Source organism: Lontra canadensis, unplaced genomic scaffold, assembly GCF_010015895.1.
Source record: "Lontra canadensis isolate GAN:19392208 unplaced genomic scaffold, GSC_riverotter_1.0 scaffold111, whole genome shotgun sequence".
NCBI classification, from domain to species: Eukaryota; Metazoa; Chordata; class Mammalia; order Carnivora; family Mustelidae; genus Lontra; species Lontra canadensis.
The window spans coordinates 2,484,290-2,508,268 of NW_022631105.1; the positions used below are offsets into that span (position 1 = coordinate 2,484,290).

Below are 23,979 nucleotides of genomic sequence, written 5' to 3' on the forward strand. Positions count from 1 at the left end.
CCTGAAATCATGACCTGAGCCGAAGGCAGAGGCTTAACCCACTGAGCCACCCAGGCGCCCCATAAATAAAGATGAAAAGAAAGGAAGGAAGGGACCCACCCAAATATCTCCTATCGGGAAAATGAACACGCATGGCATATCCCTAACGTGCAGTGAACTACTGACAAGTACACGTACGAGTCTCGGGAACATGACGTGGAACACGAGAGTGAGACACAGAGTTAAGGATTCCGTTCCCGTGAAGGTCTAGAGTAGGAAAGCCTATTTTAGGTGACAAGGACAACACTGCCTCCACGGAGTCAGGGCTGACAGGACAGAAGGGGGAACGCTGTGGGTCACAGAACGGCTTCTGAGCAGAGGGAAGGTGGCACCCCAGACGCTCGGACCGAAACCCCGCACTGCACGTTTCGGGATGTGCCCACCCCTGGCGGCAAGCGGCATCACAGTGCGCAGAGTCAAGCTTTAAACAGGGCGCAGACTTCTTTGCCCTTCTCGTCGCTCCTGCTACGCAGGAGGAAAGCAGCGCACGTGGCAGCCAGTTGGCCGCAGGGGACAACAACAAGCACGACCAGCCCCGGGCGTCTTTATGATCACATCGTCACCCGCTGCGAACGCAGGCCCGTCCGGGCTCCGACCACACAGGAACGTGAAGGAGTCGCCTCCGGCAGGCTTGGCCATGGAAAGGACTCCCAGCCGCACACCTCGGACGCCGCCGACGCAGACTTCAAGGAGCTGAAGTCAAGCAGCCACCGCGCCCCACTCCCTCCCTCGGCGCTCGGCACACCCCAGAGCCGACAGCCGGCTCACCAACCCCTGCAGGCGCCTGGGAAACCGGAGAAAAGGCTGTGCGGATACCAAAACACAGGCACCGTGGCAGGCTCAACCCGTCACTCCTCCGTCAGGACTCTATTCTGACTTCGTTAAAAAAGATGGAAGAGCCGCTCTCCAAAGCGAAAGCACCGAAAGGTACTACGACAGCAGGTGACACAGGACACCCACCTTTCAACACCTAACACAGCACCACGCACAAATGCTCAATAATGGTATTTGAGACTGACAGATCTCAGTGATCCTACAAGAAAGACAAGCCCGAGATATTCATGGGGGGGAGGGGGGGCACACGGCCAGCACATTACCTGCCTCCAAGGACTATCAGAAGGCCTGGGAGCAAAGCACGAGGGGAAGGATTTTCAGTCCAGACAAAACAAGCGACATAAACACGGCAAACTTGAAGCAACCAGCAAGGACAGAGGATAGGAAAGTAAATATATTTAAAATATACTTAAAAACATGAAACAAATACACTAAATACACAAAATACAAATGCTTTAAAAATATTTTAAGCAACAAAAATAAGGCAAACCTCAACTGTTAAAGGACAGAAGAATAAGAAAGTAAATATAAGAGTAATTTTTTAAAATACTTTCAAATACTAAATTTAAAATTAAATTTTGGGACATAACAGCTTAGAAGGAAAAAGCAAATACTCTACCTCCTCACAGATGGCATAAAAAAAGAAACTAGTCAATCTGGAGGAGAGTTTACTTTCTGCTCTATAAAAAGATTCATACTGAAAACAAACCTTAGGATGTTTCAAGTGGGACCTCAGCAACTAGAAATCACAGGAGTTAACAAATGCAATCTGGTTCTTTGCTTTACAAATTCCAGGGTCAGAATCTTAACCATCCTAGGTCCCAATTTCAAAAAGTTATTCTGTTGGACGCCTGGGTGGCTCAGTGGGTCAAGCGTCTGCCTTCGGCTCAGGTCATGATCTCAGGGTCCTGGGATCGAGCCCCGCATCGGGCTCTCTGCTTAGCAGGGAGCCTGCTTCCCCCCCTCTCTCTGCCTGCCTCTCTGCCTGCTTGTGATCTCTGTCAAATAAATAAATAAAATCTTTAAAAAAAAAAAAAAAGTTATTCTGCTCATAGCAAAAATATTCTAAAGTATTTGGGATACAAAGTATCAAATAATCCCACCATCTAGAGGTAGCCACTATCAGCGTTTTTGTCTGTACCCATCCAGATGTGGAGTCACACACACACTTAGATGTGCAAAGTGACAGGGAACTTAGGGTAGGAACTGGATTGTCGTCCTCTGTTCACTTTACATGCCCAACAGAAAGCGAGCGCATCTGCAGGTAAGCCATGGTCCCGAGAAGTCAGGCCTCCCCTTAACCCTCTAGAAAACTCTACACTCGAGGCTGCAAACGGACGACTGGAGCACGTGTCTTCGAACACAGCGTAGATGAACTCTCTCGGATGACTTCATCAAGGGGATATTACTGAGCCGAAAGGACTTGAGGCTTTTGATCCCGTCGAGAAGAATGAAGGGTGTGCGATATTCCCCTTCCTACAAGCAAATGAGGCAGTTGCCACTGCTTCATGGAGGCTGTGAGAAGCCATTAGAGCCTGGTCACAGTTGAGGACAAGGCATCCCTCTGACCCAGCACATTGGTATTTGGGGGCTGGCTCCCTGAGCGGATTCCCAGGGTGCCATGTGAACACAGTAGCTGAGCTACAGAAGAGACCCTGAGTTTAGGGACCCCCAGTCTGTTACAAGGAACAGAAAGCACACTTGCCCCTGGCCCCACAGGAAGATACTGTGTGCTTGAAGAGATAGCGGAGAACAAAGGGGTAGTCTGTGCTTTGCTCACAAATAGGCAGAAACATGAGAGACCCCCAGAAAACGGTCTCTGGGCAGTTAACGTTTTTAAAATGGTGTCCCAACAGAATGAGATTGTAATATGACCAGTGATTTTGATTTCTGCCAGTATTAAAAAAGGTTAAATTATCAATTTTAATTTATTTTGTTGACTATACTTTATGCTTAGTGGTCATGTGCTTATCTTTTATCTTCTCTTTGGATTACTCTCCCGTATTATTTACCCTTCTTTATATAGGAATGCTCATCTGCATATACTGAATACATTAACTTTGCTAAATATATTAATTCTTAGGCTCACATGCGAATATTTCCCAAATCTGTCATTTGTTGAACTTCTTCATGGTGTTTTGGGGTATTTACAGATGATCAAATCACTCTTTTCCTTTACTACGAAGAGTAGTAGAATGGTAATAACCAAGAAAACTTGGTGCTCGTTTTTCCTCATTTTCTATCATGTCCTTAATAATAAAACTCCCAATTTTGGCTGAACACGTTGTCATCTCACACTGTCTTCACCAGTTTCCCCTGCTGTAGGTTATGGCCATGTGACCAAGGCCTAACTCACGAGATGCTTATAGCGGGCTACCTGAGAACTCTACGATGTGTGTTCAGAGAGTGGCATGGTCCCCTCCGGGCCTCCAGCAACCCACAGTCTGGATGCAGACCACAGTAAGAAAGGCAGCCCTAGAACTTACCATTTACGTCAAAAAGAAGCCTATACATGATTACCTGAGGAGACCTACACCAGATCGGAAATGCCCTCTGGAATTTTTTGACATTAGTGTTAAAAAAAATTAGCTCTCACATTTGCTGAGTTTTCGGTTTTGCAGGTAAGCCTAAGGCCACTCGGTCGCCATTATTAAAATGATTTCTTCTAATCCGCTGACAGTTCCGTATGTGTATGTGCAGATGAACAAGTCTATATCTGGTTGTTTTTTACACTAAAAGATTCAATCAACCTGAGATCCACACTGGTGTAAGGTATAAGGGAGCGAGCCTACTTTTCCCCAAATGAGCAATCCTTTCTACGTGTGTCTGAGATACTCTGTCATATTAGCCGCACACAGGTTATGAGTTCATTTCCTTTAAGGCTGGGTCCAATCATTAATGTTCCTCCAAAGACATCTCTCCAGAAGATACTTGGAAATTGAAGGCAAGATTCCACTGTTTTTTAATAGTAACAACCCACTTTTGCTTTAATATTTTCATGACTACAGTTCAGAAATGAAAGTCTGAAATACCTAGATCTACCAGTCAGACCCAGAAAGCAAGCACATCCAGAAGGCAGCCAAGCAAGGGTAACCCTGCTTTTTTATGATCGCTTCACACAAAAAGTGTGTCTCTCCAGACATCATCAGACTTTTCTCATCCTAAAATATCCTATAAATACAGTATTATCATCAAAGGGTAAAGAGACTACTACTTAAAATACTGAAAGAATAAATTACGACAAATATCAATGAAATTAATTTTTCAAACTCAAAATCCCACAAACTAGTAAGCAGGACATGAACTAGGTTTCCATCTCAACTACTCACCACTGGGAATGATATCTGCACCTCCCTAACTGCGCCCTCCCCTCCTCTCCATTCCTGACGTCTTCAGGGTTCTTTCTTAGATGTCTTCTGCCTGAATCAGCCTCTCACAGGTCTGACCTAGACGTGCTCCGCGCCCTCCACCAGGCAGAGCGCTAACCTGCATACAGCTCTGGTTTCTCCAAACCTGGGGGCAGTGGCTCAGGACAGCCGGCACAGAGTGGTCACGAGGAGGGAACCATCCCTCATTGAACATCTTCTTCAGCTCTGGCTTGGCTCCTTGTCCTGGTTCCTTCTACAACTGGACAATCTGGGTAAAGAATTCTCCATCCTATTCTTCTATCTTTTCTCTAAGTTTCAAATTATTCCAAATAGCAAGAGACAGAAAGCACAAAAAGAAAAGACAAATTTAGCCTGTGAGGGAGGAGAAAGGGTATGTCCTGGGAAGTGCTCACAGCATACGCGTTCACGCACTCGGTCACGGCACCGTGTCAGAGAAAAGTAAGGGCGAATAAAATGTTCCGTGTGCGGAGTTTCTAAACACTGGCCTAAGTACCTAAAGCAGACGACCCGAGCCACTAAGTATCACTTTCCGTGATCTTTTGGAATAAAGGGAGGAGAAGTTATTAAGGAAAGTAACTGAGGAAAAAAAATATTAGTAAGGAAAAACCGCTTCTAAACCAACAGATCGTACGGCGACAGAATGATTTCATGGCTTACATGCTTGGCCCACCAGGCCCACCAGACAAGTTCGCAGGTCGGGAAGCCCAATCTATTAAGGCCTACGCGCCTCACAGCACCTCTGTTCATCCAAACCTCTCTTCAGACTAGCCCACAGCTCACCTCTTCGCCAAGCCTCAACGCTTCCCCACCGCCCTTCCCCGCGCACCCCGAGACCCAGTCCCAACCAGAGGGCCCCTCCGCGAGCTCCTGCAGCAGGGACCGGAGCCCGTGCTGGCGGACTTCACTTCTTCTAGGCCTACGTCACAGGGACTTGCCCACGTGTCTCCCCTCTCCTGTATCAAACCGCGCGTTCCCGGAGAGCAGGGGCCGAGCTTCTCAACCAACCACCCAAGCAAGGTAACACCTAAATACGAGCCTGGAAGTATTTTTGCAAGAATGCTCTTAACTAACGAACGTCAACTGATTTAAAATGATTACAGCAATCCTTTCAGAGCACTAACACATACATCACATTTTTAAAGATCTGTACCCACGCCCCCATAAAACACTGAAAATATTCTAACACTTCCAGGGCAAAGAGCTAAGTGGAAATCGCAGCTCACCAGAACTCACTGCCCAAAGACTCTAGAAAGCTCAGGCTTTTTCTGCACACATAGTTCAAAGAAGACATGTATCAACTTTTCACTAATGCTTAAAAAAAAAGGCTCATTTTAAACCTGGAAGAAAAAAAAAAAACATCAAAATTTTGGACTCTTTTTAAAAGATGAACAAATACCTCTTCCGCTTCAGGAGCAACCTGGGGGTCAGTGATCTCATCTAATCCATCTTCAGCAACACAGTCTTCCTGCCCTCGCAGCCCCCGCCGCCCACAAGCCTGCAAGCGTTCTTCCTCCTGACAGCCATTAAAGAGAAAGTAAGTCCTCCTCATACAGCTCCGGGTCCTGAAAGCACTTTGCATCTTCACGACGCATGCTTCATTATTTTAGCAAACGTGACAAGGGCAGTCACCCCACAAAGCAGAAAGCAGGAAGCACAGGCAGCCGGCGCGGCCTCGCCCGGGTTAATGAGACGGGGTGCTCCAGCCCCGCGCCCCTCTTACAGCCCGCACTAAGGGACAGCAGTCTCCGAGAGAAGGGGCCTGTGCTCGCGCGGCCCAGCAGCAGGACGGGAGCCGACATCACACCCAACGTGCACCATTTTTACAGCAGTAAAAGGCAACAAAAGTATAAGCTGTTAATTCAACACGGGAGCTTCGTTAAAGATCGCGTTAGAATCTGCTTCTCCCTCAGCGCATCCCTTCAATCGGAGGGGTGGTTCCAGCTTTGTGCGACGCGTAAGGGGCACACCAGCGGCAGACTTCCCTCGAAGGGCACATGGAAGGAAGCAGACAGCGGGCTCGAGATGGTTCCAAGACAAGGAAGGGTTCCTACACGCTACGGTCAAGGAACAGGAACCTCTGGTCCCGCGCGGGGGAGCTGACCCTGCCTGCCAGCATCCGCCGAACAACAGCGGCTGCTTCCAAGAAAGCCAGAGTGAGCACGACCAGAACCTGAGGCAAGCTACCGCGGGACACGGACGCCGCACCTACAATCCCCAAAGAAACCAGCTGCATTCAAGGGGACAAACCATCGTAGGTCCCACAAGTGTCTCTCAAGGCTGCCTGAACACTGTATCTCACGCTCCAGAAGAAACCGTCCCGTCAAAAAGAGAAACTGTCACCCTCACAATTCACTGACAGAACGGTTGGACTTCGAGTGAGGCCAGTGACGGCCATCAGAATTTTCAGCTGAGACACAACGGAGAATATTCGATGCCACTGGATCCTCCCCAAGAAACAAAAACCTGCTGCCCTTCCCCCGAGGCCCCTGAAACTGCTCTGATAGACCCATGTTTTATGAAATCTCCGTCTACAGGAACTTAAAAACCCTGAAAAGATTGTGCTTAAAAGTATACATCCTCGACCATTTTCTCATATTTTGTCAAATAATAAGGATCACCGTCTCTTAACACAAGAGTACACGTTTTTAAATCAAGTCCCAAGTCACTCTCAAGAAGAGGACTGGCAAAATTCACGAAACCCAAGGACCGTCGGGCTTCTGAGTCTCCGAGGGAAGAACACGGGAGTCCTACGACCCACTTGCGCACGCGGCCTCCGCGTCTTCACACGCCCACGTGCCCCCGCGAGGGGCTCTCGGACTCCGTTCCCAGTTATGCGCAGCACCCAGCCACTCGGTTTCAGGAGCGCGCCCCAGAACGCGTTACGTGCTCACACTCAGCAGGTCACCGAGCTGGGTTCTAGCTCGAGAGGCCAAGTTAACCATTCCCACCCAGGACACGGCACGCAGCGAAGAAACCATCCCATAGGCTGAAATGCCACCGGGACCCACGGGCCCCGCCCGCCCGCCGGGAGGAAGCCCCTCCCCGCGCCGCGGGCTCAGCCGGCGAAGGCCAGGAGCCCGCCCCGCTCCCCAGCCGGAGCCCCGCGGCGGCTGGAGGCCGGCTGGCCCTCCCCTGCGTCCGAAGACACGGCAGCGGCTCGCTCCAGCCCCGGCTAACGGCGACGAAGCCGCCACCCGACAGGGACAGGAAGGGAGAAGAGCGGCCGAGGCCGTAAGCGCCGGGCGCCGAGCTGCGCAGACGCGGCTCGCAGGACACCCGCCTCACCTCTCCATGCGGCTCCCTGCGAAAATACGAGGACGCTTTCAGAAACCCTAAGCAAAACTGCTGAGGGCTTTTTTAAATTCTGAAACCAGTTCTCATTTTGATGTGGGAAAGTACCGCGGGGTACTGAACGGCCGCAGCGTTTTTCTCTCGGATCGGAACTCCGAGACCACAAGACGTCGGAGAACCAAGCTGGATTTTACACATCCCGGAGCCCAAATGCAACCTCGTGTTTGACATGGAACACAGGAGAGGGCAGTCCTGGCCTACCAGAATTCTCTGTACAACAAACTCGGCCAGGAGGCCGCCGTGAGAAACCCCTCCAACACCGCACACGCACGCTGCCAAGCAGGCACCTTCCCCCGGATCTGCTCCCCCAAATTCTAAGTGCACGGAAGGCAGGGGCCACGCCTCGGGTCTCCTGTGCTGGCACAACTGGTGCCCCCAGCGCCTGGACATCAGGACGGAAGTGCTGATCTGCTGACTCTACAAGGGAAAAGGACCCACATACCATCCGGTCACCTGCTCTCACCGTTGCCAGGAGAAATAATAAAACGCTCTAACCAGGGAATAACTAGGTGCGTTTTTAAAAGATCTTGGCTTAATCTTTAAGAATCCTTTTAAACGCATGGTACCCCACTCTCAGACAGCATACAGACGCCCCAGCAAACCAGAAGAGAACTTGTCCACACCAGTGAGGGATTTAGGACCAAAATAAACCACAACCGTTATCCAAAGAACAAGCAGCCATGACGCCTTTTCCATGACTTTAGTTACCGGAACGACAAACATTTTTTCATTACTGTATTATCTACTGAAGTGTCAGAAAGCATTCAAAACAAATCAAATCTTAAAAATAACTACTGAGATAAACACAATTATGATTAGAAATAAATATTCTAAGGTCCCACTAAACAATCTCTTTCAAAATTACGCTCATTCATACATATGGATGACCCATGGCCAAAGTTGAGATTTTGGAATTTTTTCTCAAAAGCAAGCTTCTTCTGAACAAAAACATTAAGAGATTAAAGGCAAAGCTACTACCCTAACTCTGCATGCCGCCACCCAGTCCTGGCAGCCCAGCGACACACGCCGCCTGGAGCTACAGCATCACGAAAACCCCAAGAGTCTACCCATAGATATCACGTCCTTCCCACACAAATGTCATTAAGTGCGTATTTTAAAAACAAGTATCCTTCAGTGACGAACCATTAAGACAGATGAGCAACCTTTCACTAGGACCTTCTGCTTTCTTGACAGTTCAATTTTTAAAACAGCCGCCTATCAAAACCTCCCTTCTGAAACAGAAATCAGCACAATCTTTGCTTCCTGATTACAGATAACAAATGATGTGTGACATTTCCAAAACTAACCCCCAATCTCTTTATTCATGTTTAGACAGTTCTCAGCTACAAAAAAGGATGAATGAACTGGACATCAATCACGCTGGAATATTAGCACCTGAAAGATGTCTTTAGCAGGTCAATAATCTTTTCACCTTGGAAGGACTTTATCAGATCTTGTCTAAAGCCTGGATAAAAGCCCTGCATTAAGTACTTCTAACAGCTGACAGTGCATCTCCACCACACAAAGCTGTTTTCCTCCTTAAGGTGCAACCTCAAGGTCAGACTCCGTGCAGCCTTCCAGGATGACAAAGGGCCATTACCTCCAGCCAAACAACTGTCAACACGAACTTTGTCACAGCTCAGATAAAGAAACTGGCAGACAGTGATAGTAAGGTCTAATCTCCCTCTGCCCCGAGGGAGGGAAACGGATTTCAGATCAGCCTAGAAACCTCTGCCCAGGCAGCCACGCTACCGCCGGCCGCACAAAGGAGGGAGACTCACGGTGAACTCATCTAAAGGCTCATTGATCTCGATGTCCAGCACTTCGTCGCTGTACAGCTGTGCCTCCTCCGGCTCCTCCACATACTGCATGTGGTCGTCCGGCAACTCGGCGTCCTGGCCTTCGTACTGCCCTTCTTCTGCGTAGTCGTGAGCGTACAGTTCGGAGCCATCCGATTTGTGGTAGACAAGTTCGTCCTCTCCCTGTTCGTACTCGGACTCCTGCTCTCCAGACTGGTCGTTGGTGTTGTCAGACAGTTCGAACGACGTGACCATGCCCGACGTGGTGTTTAAACTAATTGTGACACCCTGAGAACTAAAGAGAACAACAACACAAAGAAAGGTGCCCAGTGAGAATCAATCTCAAAACTGCATCACTACCTCAATAACCGTGACCGGTGAAAAGTTCCAGGGACCGAGAAACCCGCATTACTCCCTGGTGACTGACAGGAGAGCTCGGCGTGCCGTACTGAGCCTGCACCCCACGCTCCTGACGCAGACGGCACCCGCACGACCGTCTGCTGCGGGTCACCTGCCCGAGAGAATCAGATCGACCAGGTGGGGAACCAAGTCTCACTGGCAGAACGCCAGGACTGGAAACAAACAGACCGCACTGCACTCTAACTTCCAGAACGAAAAGGGTGGTATCTGTTTTCCAAGATCCCAGAGCAAAAACAGGAATATTACTCTATAAGTAGAACATCAGAAATCGAGTTTTAGAGTAATTTGTTCTTATAAATCTATGACGCAAACTATAAACTCCTATTTTACAAAAATCAAAATATTAAAGATGTGTGTGAAAATGCACTTCAATGTTCAAATAAATAAAATTTGTACAAATCACCAATTTCTAAAAAATTAGTTTATAATTTGAGTAAAATACCAAAGAGGGTTTTTTAAAACTGCAAAAAAAAAAAATCTTATTCCACCCATGGAATCAGAACAGCTACATGCCAAACAGTAAACTGCAAGAAAACAACACTTACAGTGCAAAATTTTGCAAAAACACCTAAGTGCACACATATGAGTGAGGTATGTAATCCTAACAAGAAACCGCAATACATCACACAGACCTGAAGACATTACTTGGCGAAAAACTCCAAACTGCCACATTTCGAGGGCAAACTTAACTACTCAAAAAATCAAAATATAATAATGGTATCAAAGAATGGAACAGGGACACTTAAATAGCTGGGAGGAAAAACTAACTTAAAACCGTATCTCTATCCATAAAAGTTACTTTCAGTTAGAAAGCCTGTCACAGATCTGTAGCTCAGTAATAAATGGCACATGTATTTATTAACTTCACTTATAGCTGAAAGATGTCTCTTTAAATTTTCACAGTAAAGGTTTCCTCATTAACACTGAAAAAAATTACTCCACCTGCCAGAGGATACTAAATACCTCTTCCTCTAATAATGGAGCTTACTACAGACATTCATTGATCGCTGTGGACTGGATATCTGTGTCCCCCAAAACTCATCCTGCTGAATCTATAACACACCCAGGGTGATGGTACCTGGAGGTGGGACCTTTGGGAGATGATCGGAAAGGTCATAAAAAGCTGGAGTCCCACTAATGGGATCAGTGCCTTTACAGAGAGAGCCCCAGGGAACTCTTTCACCCTTCAACCCTGTGAAGACACAGCAAGAAGGCACCACGGAAGAACCGGAAACTAGAAACTGACCACGCTGATGCCTTAACCTTGGACTTCCTAGCCTCCAGAAATGTGAGAAATGTATTTCTGTTATGAACTACCCAGCTCATACTGTTTTGTTAAAACAGCTGAAAAAGACGAAAATAACTACGTTCACTGAAACAATTACATTCAGAGAGTCCGCTAGAGTCCAAGGTACAGTCTAGGGTCATCTTGGTGGCTCAGCTGGTTAAGCAGCTGTCTTCAGGTCACCATCTCATGGGTCCTGGGATCCAGCCCCAAATCCGGCTCCCAACTCAGCAGGGAGTCTGCTTCTCCCTCTGCCTCTCCACCCCACCCCTCAGGTTCACACGCTCTCTCTCAAATAATTAAGTAAAATCTTAAAAAATAATAAAAATAAAGTATAGTCCAAAGGAATTTCCAAAATGGCAACTGAGTAAACAGATTACAGATAAGCAAAAACTGCCTAAAATACAAAGCAGCCACATCAAACTGCAGCCAACAGTAGTAAGAGCCTAAGGCCACCGCCCCCATCCGAATGAAGGGATTCTTTAAAGAAGAGCAGTACAGGGGCACCTGCGCGGCTCAGTGCTTAGGTGTCTGCCTGCCCTGGGCTCAGGTCATGATCCCAGGGTTCTGGGGTCGAGCTCCACATCGGGTTCCCCACTTGGCAGGAAACCTGCTTCTCCCTCTCCCACTCCCTCTACTGTGCTCCCTTTCTCTCGGTCTCTGTCAAATGAATAAATAAAATCTTAAAAAAAGAAAGAAGAAAGAGCAGTACATACCTTCACTGAGTTTTCATAACCTGCAGGCAAGAGAACTTACAGAGGCCATCAAACACAAGACCCATATCTATTTACACAAAATACATATGGCTTCCACATAAGACAGGTGTATTACTATCCTGTTTAAAATAAAATCATGTTGAAAATACAAAGTCACATCATCAGTTATATTCCACTATAATTATAAACTCCAGTTACTAACAGTTTGGTTAAACAAAGAGAATGTCTGACGGGCTACTAAGGAATACCTGAAGTTTGCCTCGTCCTCGTTATCACTCTGCAGGAGGTCATCGTTCAGCTCTTCGTCTGACAAATCCGACTGGTTCTAATTAAAGTAAGAAATCGAATTAATGCGTGCCACTTCCACAAAAAGACCTGTTACAAATGTGCAAAATCCCACTGACTATACGGTTTCCAGCCCTGTTACTAGAGCACGTGCCATTCCGTGAGCTACCTCACTTGGACACCACCAGCCGACAACGAGAAACCCCACGTACGGGTTACCTGTGACCCCACACAAACGTTCAGAGGCAGAGTCAAGTCAGTATAGAAGCAACGGGCCTAATGATCACATTTATTCTAAATCTAACAAAAAAGGAAAAAGGAAGAGTCCTTTGGCAGTATCCTACAAATATTTCTCCCTATCATACACACAAAAAACAATGGTATCCTTAAGATTTGACTACATTTGATTTTACTCCTATGTGGAATTTAAGAAACAGAGTAAGAAAAATGAAAAACTAAGAGACAAATCAAGAAACAGACTCTTCACTACAGAGAACAAACTGACACCGGAAGGGGACAGGGCAGGGGAAAGGGGAGACAGGTGATGGGGACTGAGGAGGACACGTCCTGTGATGAGCACTGGGTGGTGCAAGAAAGTGATGAACCACTACACTGTACACCTGAGACTAATATTACACTGTATGTTAACTAACAGGAATTAAAATTAAAACTTGAAAAAAAAATTTTACTAATTTTAACACTGTTAGTTTCCAAAATCTGAAACCTTAAAAAAAAAAAGTAGAATTTTAGAAATAAGCAGATTTTAGGGGCGCCTGAGTGCCTCAGTTAGTTAAGCGTCTGCCTTTGACTTGTGTCACGATCCCAGGGTCCTTGGGACTGAGCAAGGAGTTGGGCTCCCTGCTCAATGGGGAATCTGCTTTGTTCTCTGCCCCCTGCCCCTTCTTCCCACTTATGCCCTCGTCTCTCAAATAAAGAGACAAATAAAATCTTAAAAAAAAAAAAAAAAAGGAGAAAGTAGATCTTAAATAACCAGACTGCCAGACTGAAAGGTAAGGGACGGCAACAGAGCTTCAGTTTGTTAACAGAGATGACACGCGGAGGCAAACATGCCTGGCTCAGGGCCCCACCCCTGCTCTCGACAGGCCTGTGCGTTCATCACACCAGCAGGCGGAGGAAGCCGAGTGTTTCTGTCAACTGCTCAACTTCCTACAGTTCCAGGTTTTGTTAAGCTGAACAGAGCCCAGCATTGTACACTCACACGGGTGTCCCTCACACTCTGCTCCCATATTCAAATTACTTTCAGACTATACATGAAGTACCACACCCCTCTAAAAGACGCCCCCTGAATGTACACATATTAGGAAAAAAAGTAAAGACAGAAAAAAGAAAGGGAGACTTGATTTCTACTTAAAAATGAAACAAACAGGGGCGCCTGGGTGGCTCAGTGGGTTAAAGCCTCTGCCTTTGGCTCAGGTCATGATCCTGGCATCTTGGGATCGAGCCCCACGTCGGGCTCTCCGCTCGGCAGGGAGCCTGCTCCCCCCCTCTCTCTCTGCCTCTCTGCCTACTGGTGATCTCTGTCAAATAAATTAATAAAATATTTTAAAAATATATGAAAAAAGAATATAAGGAAATATATATGGCAAAATGTCATGAGGGCTTATATCTGTTTTTTTTCTTCATTGTTTCTTTTATAGATATATATATATCTATTTGAGCTCTTTGACTCTACAAGCTATAGCGTTAGGAAAGAAGAGGGGAGGAAAGGAGAGAGGAGTACACACGGTTCCCAATCAAACTTCCCAGATGACCAAAGTGGGTACGGGCTCTCCCGCCCAGACAGAGCCCTCTAGGGCTCCTGTTCTGTAAGAAAGGAGGCCAATCACACCGATCAACTAGTCCAGTAAGAGAAAGTGAGACGACTTTCCCAGAAGAGTCGGCATTACTGCCCAAACCAAACTGCTTTTCCATCTTTCTTGGTAAGAGACCTGACCAAAGCTTTCACAGGATGGAGACAAATGTTCACCAAAAGAATTATTAGGGCTGGTGGGTCACCCTGACAGATATGGGGCAAACTACGCTGCCCCAGGCTCACCCGAGGATAGAAGTCCAACTTAGGTAAAAATATCTTACCACATTTAAACACTTTAACATCTAATGGTATTCTTCACTGAAGTATCTTAAAGAATCACAGAGGGGAAAACCGTGTTCGTATTAGGGCAGTGAACTCCCAAGTTCAGTGACGACACTTCAAAGATGTGGAAAGTAATTAGCACTGAGTCTCAAAGAAAACGGCAGCACTTTCTCGGGACCGTGACCTTGGAAGGACTAGCCCTGCACCCCAATCACACGAAACATGCAGGGCACCCTGAGGCCAGAGAGTGAGCCCCTCAAACAAGGGAAGGCTAAGGGACCATCTCACAGGTTTTCCACTTTCAGCATTTTGACATTTCCTCTTGAGACCAAGTGGATCTACAGGGAACTCCACTAATTTTTTCTTTTTTTAAAGATTTTATTTATTTATTTGATAGAGATCACAAGTAGTCAGAGAGGCAGGCAGGGAGAGAGGAGGAAGCAGGCTCCCCGCTGAGCAGAGAGCCCGATGCGGGGCTCAATCCCAGGACCCTGAGATCATGACCTGAGCCAAAGGCAGAGGCTTTAACCCACTGAGCCACCCAGGCGCCCCAAACGACCACAATCTTAAGACTTTAAAAAACTAAACATAAAAAACTTACCATATTTAGTAAGAATAGCAAGTGTTTTTAAACTGTTAACAAATAAAATAAAAATTCACTATTTTCACTTTAATCTCTGGATTTGTGTTTCTATTTTTAATGTATGTTTTATAATGCTATTGGTAGAGTAATAGAAACATATATATACATTATACAGACATTATATATAGATACACACGTATCAGAGTTAATTACTGAGAAGTTTTGCTTGATCAAAAAGGTTCAGAGAAACCTGTATTAGGTTTTAGACTTTTATTCTCACTTGTGTCACATCTGAATACAGCTATCTTTGAGCTTATCTCCAGAGTTTCAAGAAAGGAATGCAAACTATTAGCCTCCGAATGTTAGTTTTCTTGTGAGCGAGTGGAGGTTCTATGTTGCTGCTTTCACAAACTCAACACCTCCTAGAGTGCCTTGGACTGAGGGAGAGCAAAAATATTTGCATGAAAGGACCAACCACTTGAGGTAGAAGCTACTGTTAACAAACAGACTGAACAAAAAGGAACCTTTCTGTGCATTTAAAAGATGATTCAACTCCACACACTGGGATCTGCGCCCAACCTTCCAGTGCCATGTCGCACTCATGAGACGCATCCCTAGATGTTGAGTACAATGAGGCAGCTGGAGGCCGGCTTCTGGAAGACCTCGGTTTCTTACCTTTTTGCCAGACAGCAAATCTTCTCCAAGTAAGTCATCTTCAAGTTCGCTGGGGAGAAAGAAAAAAAGGCCAATGCATTAATCCTACATCGCTGGAAAGTCTGCAAATCACCGGGAAATCTCGGGACTTCAGGGTGTGGGTACTTTCCTGCTTAGTTTGCTTCGCTTCCCTTTTTCTTGGTTAATACTGAGAACATTTGCAAACGTATAGGGAACATGTGGTCTTTTAAGTGTGGGAGGCTCTGCTCGAGGAGATGGCGCTCACTAGACTTCTGATGTCGGTTTTTCACGTAATATGAGACCTCTATTTCTTGGACCTGTTCAGTAATCAGTCAAAGAAGGAACTCCAATAGGTAACATCTATGCTTTCTCCTGCCTTGAAAAACCTATCCACCGTCGTTAACTAGGAAAATTAAAACCAAAACCAGAGACCATCTGACACGGCAAAACCGGAAAAGATGAAGAAGAAGAAAAAACAACAACAAAAACCAAGGCTGATGAGAGCATACAAGTAAATCATCGTGACTAACAGAATTATCTTTGTAAAACATGGCAAGTCCTTCAGTAGTCTGAAATTGTTTTGTCAGCATGGTTATGTTCTGAAGTGATCAGGAGTACATCATGTCACAATTAAACTCAAAACCCTTACCAGATCAAAAAGCTAAAGAAATTTCCCACTGTATGTACTGGGGGGTTGGTGAAGATGGCTACCACTGAATTATATTCTTAGCGCTGGGGAACCCAGTGTCTTAGGAACAAATGCCTTTTAAGGACAACCTCTAGAAGGAGAAAACAATCAGACTATGCTTCCAGGTGTAAATGCACCACGATTCTTATTAGGGCTATTAATTTTTTTATAAGCACTCTGGTTACAAATTTCTGTAGGTTTGGGGTACAGCGTCATCCAAAAACCGTGTGCACTCATAGTGTGCGACTTTGCAGAATACCAGAACACACAGGAATGCCTCCTGGACTTGGAACAGAAATGCCTGTTTCTATACACCGCCTTTCAGAACCAGAAATAACTCAACAAATCTTTTCATTCCTGCACTGAACACCTTTTTGTTATCTTGTTACTCTCTATAAATCCTCTACCTTCGTTTTATAGATAAAGAAAACAAGGGTAAGAGATTCAATAACTGTCCAAAGTCACGCAGCAGGGACAGACCCAGGACAGGAAGTTACCCATGGGGAAAATCTTCCACACACCTGTATGAATAAGACGACTAGCAGAGAGTAACACGGAACTTCCTCCAGCATTTCCACAAATCCCCTTAATCAGTTTCAGATACAATGTCTGCATCTTCAGTGTTAAAATCATCTTCTGTGAGTGAGGAAAAAAGGACCTAGTCACCATACTGACAGGAACCCCATTTGAGAACGGATTCCAGATGACCAAAACAGACACCCTCCCCTTTGCAGACAGGCACCCATGCCAGGCCATCACTCAAAATAACTGAAAATGAAAGGCAACAGCATCCGCCCAGGGGATACGGACAACTCTGAAAACCAGAATACAAAAAGGCGTTGGTAAATATACAAGCAAAAATCCAGAAGCTTCTCTGTAATGTTTGCTAACAAGGGATGTATACAGAAGTCAGAAATCAGTCTTTGATGACCACCTATTCTTCCCAAACAAAAGTATTTTTAAAAAGAAGATAAAGGATCGCTGACGGTGTAAGTGAGTGGAGTACTCGGAGACCGAGAACAGCTGCTTCTGCGACTACCAAAGACAACAGCAGGACGGGAGACAGGAGGGTTAGGTCCACACAAGCACAACAGACATCAACGGCAGCTCAAGAAACCGTGAACACCCACTTAGCACATCGTGTGCAGGAGCCCCTCTAAGTGCTTCACGTGTACTAGCTTTTTTGCTGGCGTGACAACCCCGTCACGTACATATTTACATTATCCCCCATTTTTCAAAATGTGAAAACAAAGACACCGACATGTTAAATACTTGGCTCGAGGTCACCAACCTAGGAAGCAGCAAAGCCAAAAGGTGAACCTTGAGTGGCTCTAGCTCCAGGGTCCAAACCCTAACTACTACGCCCAAACCCCACACAGAGAGCAAATGCACGTCCCTACTGTCCTCACCTGCTGGACCCTTACAAAAGATGTGTGCAAAAGGAAAGAAAGCTTTAAAATATAAAGCACTACCAAAAGCACACCAACTGTCACCAAAACCAACAAGGGACTCGTGGGAGTGACCAGCCCAATCAGGCCCGCGCACAGAGCCGGGCCGCAGCGCCCCACCGGGTAGGGCGGCCGTATGAGGTGTGCGAGGAAAGCAGCGCAGCGCAGCACCACTGAGGGGCCTCCTGGACTCAGCTGCGAGACCCCTCAGGCCCTTGCCCGCCCTCGCTGCGTCAGAGAGAACCACCTCTCTGGCCGCCGTTCTGACCCCGGATTCGGGACAGTCACTCTCTGAGAGCAAGTTCACTCTCACTAGCAAACAGGTGCGCCCGGACAGACCCTTTCAGGAAACAAGTATTTTGTGGTCAGCCTCGGGGCCACAGCTTTTCAAAACCGCAAGTGTGAGTGACAACACACCCTGTACGCAGTCCGTGCCCCCGGCGTGCCTCCCTCTCCAGGCCACCCTCCTCCCGTCTCTGCCAGCTCCGTTTCCCTGGAAGCTTTCTCTGGGAAGACTCATGCAGGCTCTCCTGGACTTTGCTTCTGGATGGCTCTGGCCCATAGGATGACCCAACAGAAGAGAGACTGTCCCTCCCCGCTACCTGCACAGTCCAGTCCCACCCACTGCCACCACTGCGACGCCCACTGGGCTCTAGGACGCCCCCTCTTCCCCCCAGGCCCGCTGCTCCGCCCACCGCACCAACTCTTCCTGCTTCCCTGACCCTGTCCTGCGCGCAGCCCCGTCATCCAAGGACCTCCGGTCAGAGCCCCGACTATGCCATCCTTCTCCAGACATACACTGACACAGGCACATCCTTCAGAAAAACGTAAAAACTTCAGGTGTTGGTGCAACAATGGCACCAGCTTCTTCCAAATGTACCATTAATGCAACATCGTGGCAAGAGCTGGTCAGAACAATTTCTGACTCCCTCTTCTCAGCGTTCAAATTTCTCCCTCTACCATCCAGTATATGGAAGAGGCTGTTTAATGCTTTTAACGTATAGAAGAAACTCACGATACAGCACCTCCACATGCAAACGCGCACTGAAGGTGTATGGAGAGAGGAAGCACGTGCTGGTGAGCAGCGCTGGGACAGGGCCGTTCACACCAGGACGGACAGGAAAAACCGGAGCCTGCCTCACATCACCACCAAGCCCAGTTTCCACCAGCGCAGGAAGCCGACTCACTTCTTGACAACTGCAAGTCCCACTGACCAGACAGGAGAGCGGTTCAAATACTAATAAAAATAACAACTGCGATGAATCAAAATACACGTGTAGTATTTAAATCTGTTAGTTCGAAAGGATTCAAGAACAGGACTCCCCCTCAGAGGCGGCTAAGGAACTGAGCCACTACTTTGAAAACTGGTGCACCGAAGTAAGGAATCAAGCCTGGCACTTCAGAGGAGTCCAGCAGTCTGCAGAAGGCCACTCGGGTCACCCCTCCCCCTGCCCATTTTCCAGCCTAACCCCATCAACTTCTAGACCTGCTAACTCACAGAAATGAAGGAAACGAAAGAACCCACTAACACTGCAGGGGGCACAATCAGCAGAAGCAGAAACTCCACAAGACAAACCACCTTGTTTCTTCAAAAAGTTGCAGAGAACTAAGACACAGATGCATGAAAACCTGCAGATGAAACAACGGTCGGAAAACCGACCTGTCAGATGCCATCTAGGACCTGCTGTGGACCCCACAGGCGGCACAGAGCATACAAGACCCACACCCACACCGTGCCGTGTGCACGACACACTGATACTTACATGAGACCAGCAGTAATATAAAACACTGACATTCAGAGAGTTTTTCAAAATATAATTCTATTACGGTTGTCTTTGTAAAGCCTTCACTTTTCAGAGACACTATCTGAAATATGTTCAGATGAACTTGTGTCTGTGATAGGAGGGTTGCAAATTACAGATAAAACAAGACTAACTTTGTACCAATAAATATTGAAGCTGAATGATGCTACACTGTACTATTCTATTTTACATTTTCTTGAAATTCTCAGTAAGTTGAAAATCAATCAATTTAATCAAGTTCAGGCAAATTTGTATCTTAACTATAAAAAATAAATAAAAACACTTCACAATTTTCATAGGAACATGCAAAACATACCAGAACACAGGGTAGGGAAGAATTTGATAAGGACAGATAGTGGAAAGCACCTTCACCACACGCCTCCATAAGTGATGCCCTCGGGACGGCCACAGCCTTGGCGACAAGAGTCCTGACCAAATACACAACTAAGATCTAGTTCTGCAGAGACACCTGCAAATCCGTGCTGAGCCTGGGTCTACTAAATAGAGAGCCTGTCCTCTTCAAAAATGTCAAAGTCATAAGAGACAAGGATACATAATTTTCCCAGATGAATTAAGAACAAAATGCACTCCATGATCCCGAACTGAAACTTGAACCAGACAAAAAGAAACTCATTTTCGGCTATAGCACACTTTCAGGAAAACCGTCAAAACCTGAATAACCACTGTACATTAAAAAACACAATTCTGTGTTTGTTAACTTCACGACTGTGGAACGCTCCCGTGGCTAAGTAGGTGAGTGCCCCTGTTCTTGGGAAGCACACCAGGAACACCACATGCTGAGGCACACGGGAAGCACATGGCTGATGCCCTCAGACCACTGTGCAGGGCCGGAGCAGGGGGACACTGGTGAGCGGGTGTGCAGAGAACACAGAGGACAATGGACGAGGCGGGAAGCAACTGGGACTCTGGGGGCCCATGAGAGTGTGTCACTCCTGAAACTTTCCTCCAAGTCTGAAAATGATTCCAAAGTACACTGTGTTCATACTTTAATAAAAAAATAAATAAATAAAAGCCATACAGGGAAAGATCATACATTTGATTGTATTATTTTTTAAAAAATCCACCTCAAGGCTGTTGTTTCAAGGAACACATGTCACAGACCGGGAGGAGATCTCTCCAAGTACAAAAAATATATTGCAGAAAGTATAAATCAATGAGGAAAAGACAGACAACCATAAGAAAAATACACGTAGATGCGAACAGACAACTGACAGAAGAGAAAATTCAAATGGTGAGTGACTACTAAAATACATTTTTTATTCAGCTCCCCATCAAAATCCCCGAAACAAAACCACTCATCTCGCAGTAGGGCCATTTCTCTTGTAGGAGATTTTGTTGTGAGCTCTAAGTGATTTCTTACAGACTGCCTACGACTCACTGAAGAATAACCACGTCATGTAGGCACTAAGTTTTTAATTCATATAGTTTTTAATGTAGAGTATTCTTTTTTTAATGGCATTCCTTTTTTTATTAACATACAATGTATTATCTGTTTCAGGAGTACAGGGCTGTGGTTCACCAGTCTGATACAATTCACAGCACTCCCCACATGACATACCCCCGCAATGTCCATCACCCAGCACCCCCTCATCCCCACCAAGGCCCTCCACTCCAGCAATGCTCAGTTAGTTGCCTGAGATTAAGAGTCGCCTATGGTTTGTCTCCCTCTCTGGTTTCGTCTTGTTTCATTTTTCCCTCCCTTCCTCTATGATCCTCTGTCTTGTTTCTCAAATTCCTCTGATCAGTGATATAATTATTTTTCTCTGATTGACTTACTTCGCTTAGCATGATAACCTCCAGTTCCATCCACGTCATTGCAAATGACAAGATTTCATTTTTTTGATAGTGTTCCATCATGTATCTATACACCACTTCTTCATCCATTCTTCTGTCGATGGACATCTAGGTTCTTTCCATAGTTTCGCTATTGGGGACACTGCTGCTATAAACATTGGAGTGCACGTGCCCCTCTGAATCACTACAATTGTATCTTCGGAGTAAATACCCAGAAGTGCCATTGCTGGGCCCTAGGGTAGTTCTATTTTCAACTTTTTGAGGAACCTCCATACTGTTTTCCAGAATAGCTACACCAGCTTGCATTCCCACCAACAGTGTAGGAAGGCTCCCCTTTCTCCGCATCCTAGCCAACATCTGTTATTTCCCTGACTGGTTAATTTTAGCCATTCTGACTGGTGTTAAGGGTGTATCTCCTTGAGGTATTGATTTGTATTTCCCTGATGCCAAGTGATATTGACCACTTTTTCATGTGTCTGTTGGCCACTTGGGATGTCTTCTTTGAACAAATGTCTATTCATATCTTCTGCCCATTTCTTGATTGAATTATTCTGTGGGTGTTGAGTTTAAGTTTTTTTACAGATTTTGGATACTAGCCTTAGATATGTCATTTGGAAAAATCTTCTCTCATTCCATTGGTTGTCTCTGGTTTTGTTGACTGCTTCCTTTGCTATGCAAAAACATTTTATCTTGATGAAGTCCCAACAGTTCATTTTTGCCTTTTCCCCTTGCCTTTGGAGATGTGTCTAGGAAGAAGTTGTTGCCGCCAAAGCTAAAGAGGTTGCTGCCTGTGTTCTCCTCAAGAATTTTGATGGATTCGTGTCTCACACTGAGGTCTTCTATCCATGTTAAGTCTATTTGTGTCTGTAGTATAAGGAAATGGTTCAGTTTCATTCTTCTGCACGTGGCTGTCCAATTTTCCCAGCACCATTTGTGGAAGAGACTGTGTTTTTTTCCATTGAACATTCAAGCTTTGTCAAAGATTCGTTGGCCATAGAGTTGAGGATCCATTTCTGGGCTCTCTATTCTGTCACGCTGATCTATGTGTCCATTTTTGTGCCGCTACCATACTGTCTTGATCACAGCTTTGTAACAGAGCTTGAAGTTGAGAATTGTGATGCCACCAGCTTTGGTTTTCTTTTTCAACATTCCTCTGGTTATTCAGCGCCTTTTCTCATTCCATACAAATTTTAGGATTATCTGTTCTATCTCATTGAAAAAAGGTGATGGTATTTTGATAGGGATTGCATTAAATGTGCAGATTGCTCTAAGTAGCATAGACATTTTCACAATATTTGTTCTTCCAATCCATGAGCATGGAGCTTTTTCCATTTTTCTGGGTCTTCCTCAATTTCTTTCATGAGTATGCTATAGTTTTCTGAGTACAGATTCTTTGCATCTATGGTTAGGTTTATTCCTAGGTATCTTATGCTTTTGGGTGCAATTGTAAATGGGATTAACTCCTTAAATTTCTTTTTCCTCTGTCTTGTTGCTGGTGTATAGAAATGCAACTGATTTCTGTGCATTCATTTTATATCCTGACACCTTACTGAATTCCTTAATGAGTTTTAGTAGTTTTTGGTTTTTCACATAAAGTATCATATCATCCGCGAAGAGTGAGGGTTTGACTTCTTTGCCGATCTGGATGCCCTCTGTTTCTTTTTGTTGTCTGACTGCTGAGACTTCTAGTACTATGTTGCACAGCAGTGGTGATAGTGGACAGCCCTGCTGTGACCTTAGGGGGGAAAGCACTCAGGTTTTCCCCACTGAGAATGATATTCACTGTGGGTTTTTCATAGATGGCTTTGATGATATTAAGGTTTGTATCCTCTATCCCTACACTGGGAAGAGTTTTGATCAAGAAAGGATGCTGTACTTTGTCAAATGCTTTTCTGCATCTATTGAGCGTATCATATGGTTCTTGTTCTTTCTTTTATTAACGTTATTGTAAATACACTAATTTGCAAATGCTAAACCAACCTTGCAGCCCAGGAAAAAAAATCCCACTTGGCCATGGTGAATAATCCTTTTAATGTACTGTTGGATCCCAATGGCTAGTAGTGAGAATTTCTGCATCCATGATCATCAGGGATATTGGTCTGTAACACTTTTTGGTAGGGTCTTTGTCTGGGTTTGGGATCAATGTAATTCTGGCCTCATAAAATGAGTTTGGAAGTTTTCCTTCCATTTCTACTTTTTTGGAACAGTTTCAGGAGAGTAAGTATTAATTCTTCTTTAAATGTTTGGTAGAATTCCCCTGGGAAGGCACTTGTTTGTTGGGTGATTTTTGATGACTGCTTCAATTTCCTTACTGGTTATGGGTCTGTTCAGGTTTTCTACTTCTTCCTGATTCCGTTTTGGTAGTTTGTCTCTAGGAATGCATCCATTTCTTCCAGATTGTCAAATTTGCTGGCGTATAGTTGCTCATAATATGTTCTTATAATTGTATTTCTTTAGTGTTGGTTGTGATCGCTCCTCTTTCATTCATGATTTTATTAATTTGGGTCCTTTCTCTTTTCTTTTTAATAAGTCTGGCCAGACTTGTTATTAATTATTATTATTATTAATTCTTTTAAAGAACCAGCTCCTACTAGTTTCATTATTTGTTCTACTGTTCTTTTGGTTTCTATTTCAATGATTTCTGCTCTGATCGTTATTCCTTTTCTCCTGCTGAGTTTAGGCTTTCTTTGCTGTACTGTCTCCAGCTCCTTTAGGTGTAGGGTTAGGTTGTATACTTGAGACCTTTCTTGTTTCT

General features: G+C 45.5%; 1 protein-coding gene across 2 annotated transcripts in view; it reads right to left on the reverse strand.

Moving 5' to 3' along the window:
• RBM33 (RNA binding motif protein 33) overlaps positions 1 to 23,979 on the reverse strand; it is a 128,226-nt gene that overhangs the window by 75,765 nt on the left and 28,482 nt on the right. For both annotated transcript variants that reach the window (XM_032840274.1, XM_032840273.1), the window contains exons 3-5: positions 15,472 to 15,520; positions 12,082 to 12,158; positions 9,395 to 9,707 (exon numbers count right to left, since the gene is read on the reverse strand). In XM_032840274.1, the coding sequence (XP_032696165.1) occupies positions 9,395 to 9,707; positions 12,082 to 12,158; positions 15,472 to 15,520 (439 nt within the window). The remainder of the gene's footprint in view (positions 1 to 9,394; positions 9,708 to 12,081; positions 12,159 to 15,471; positions 15,521 to 23,979) is intronic.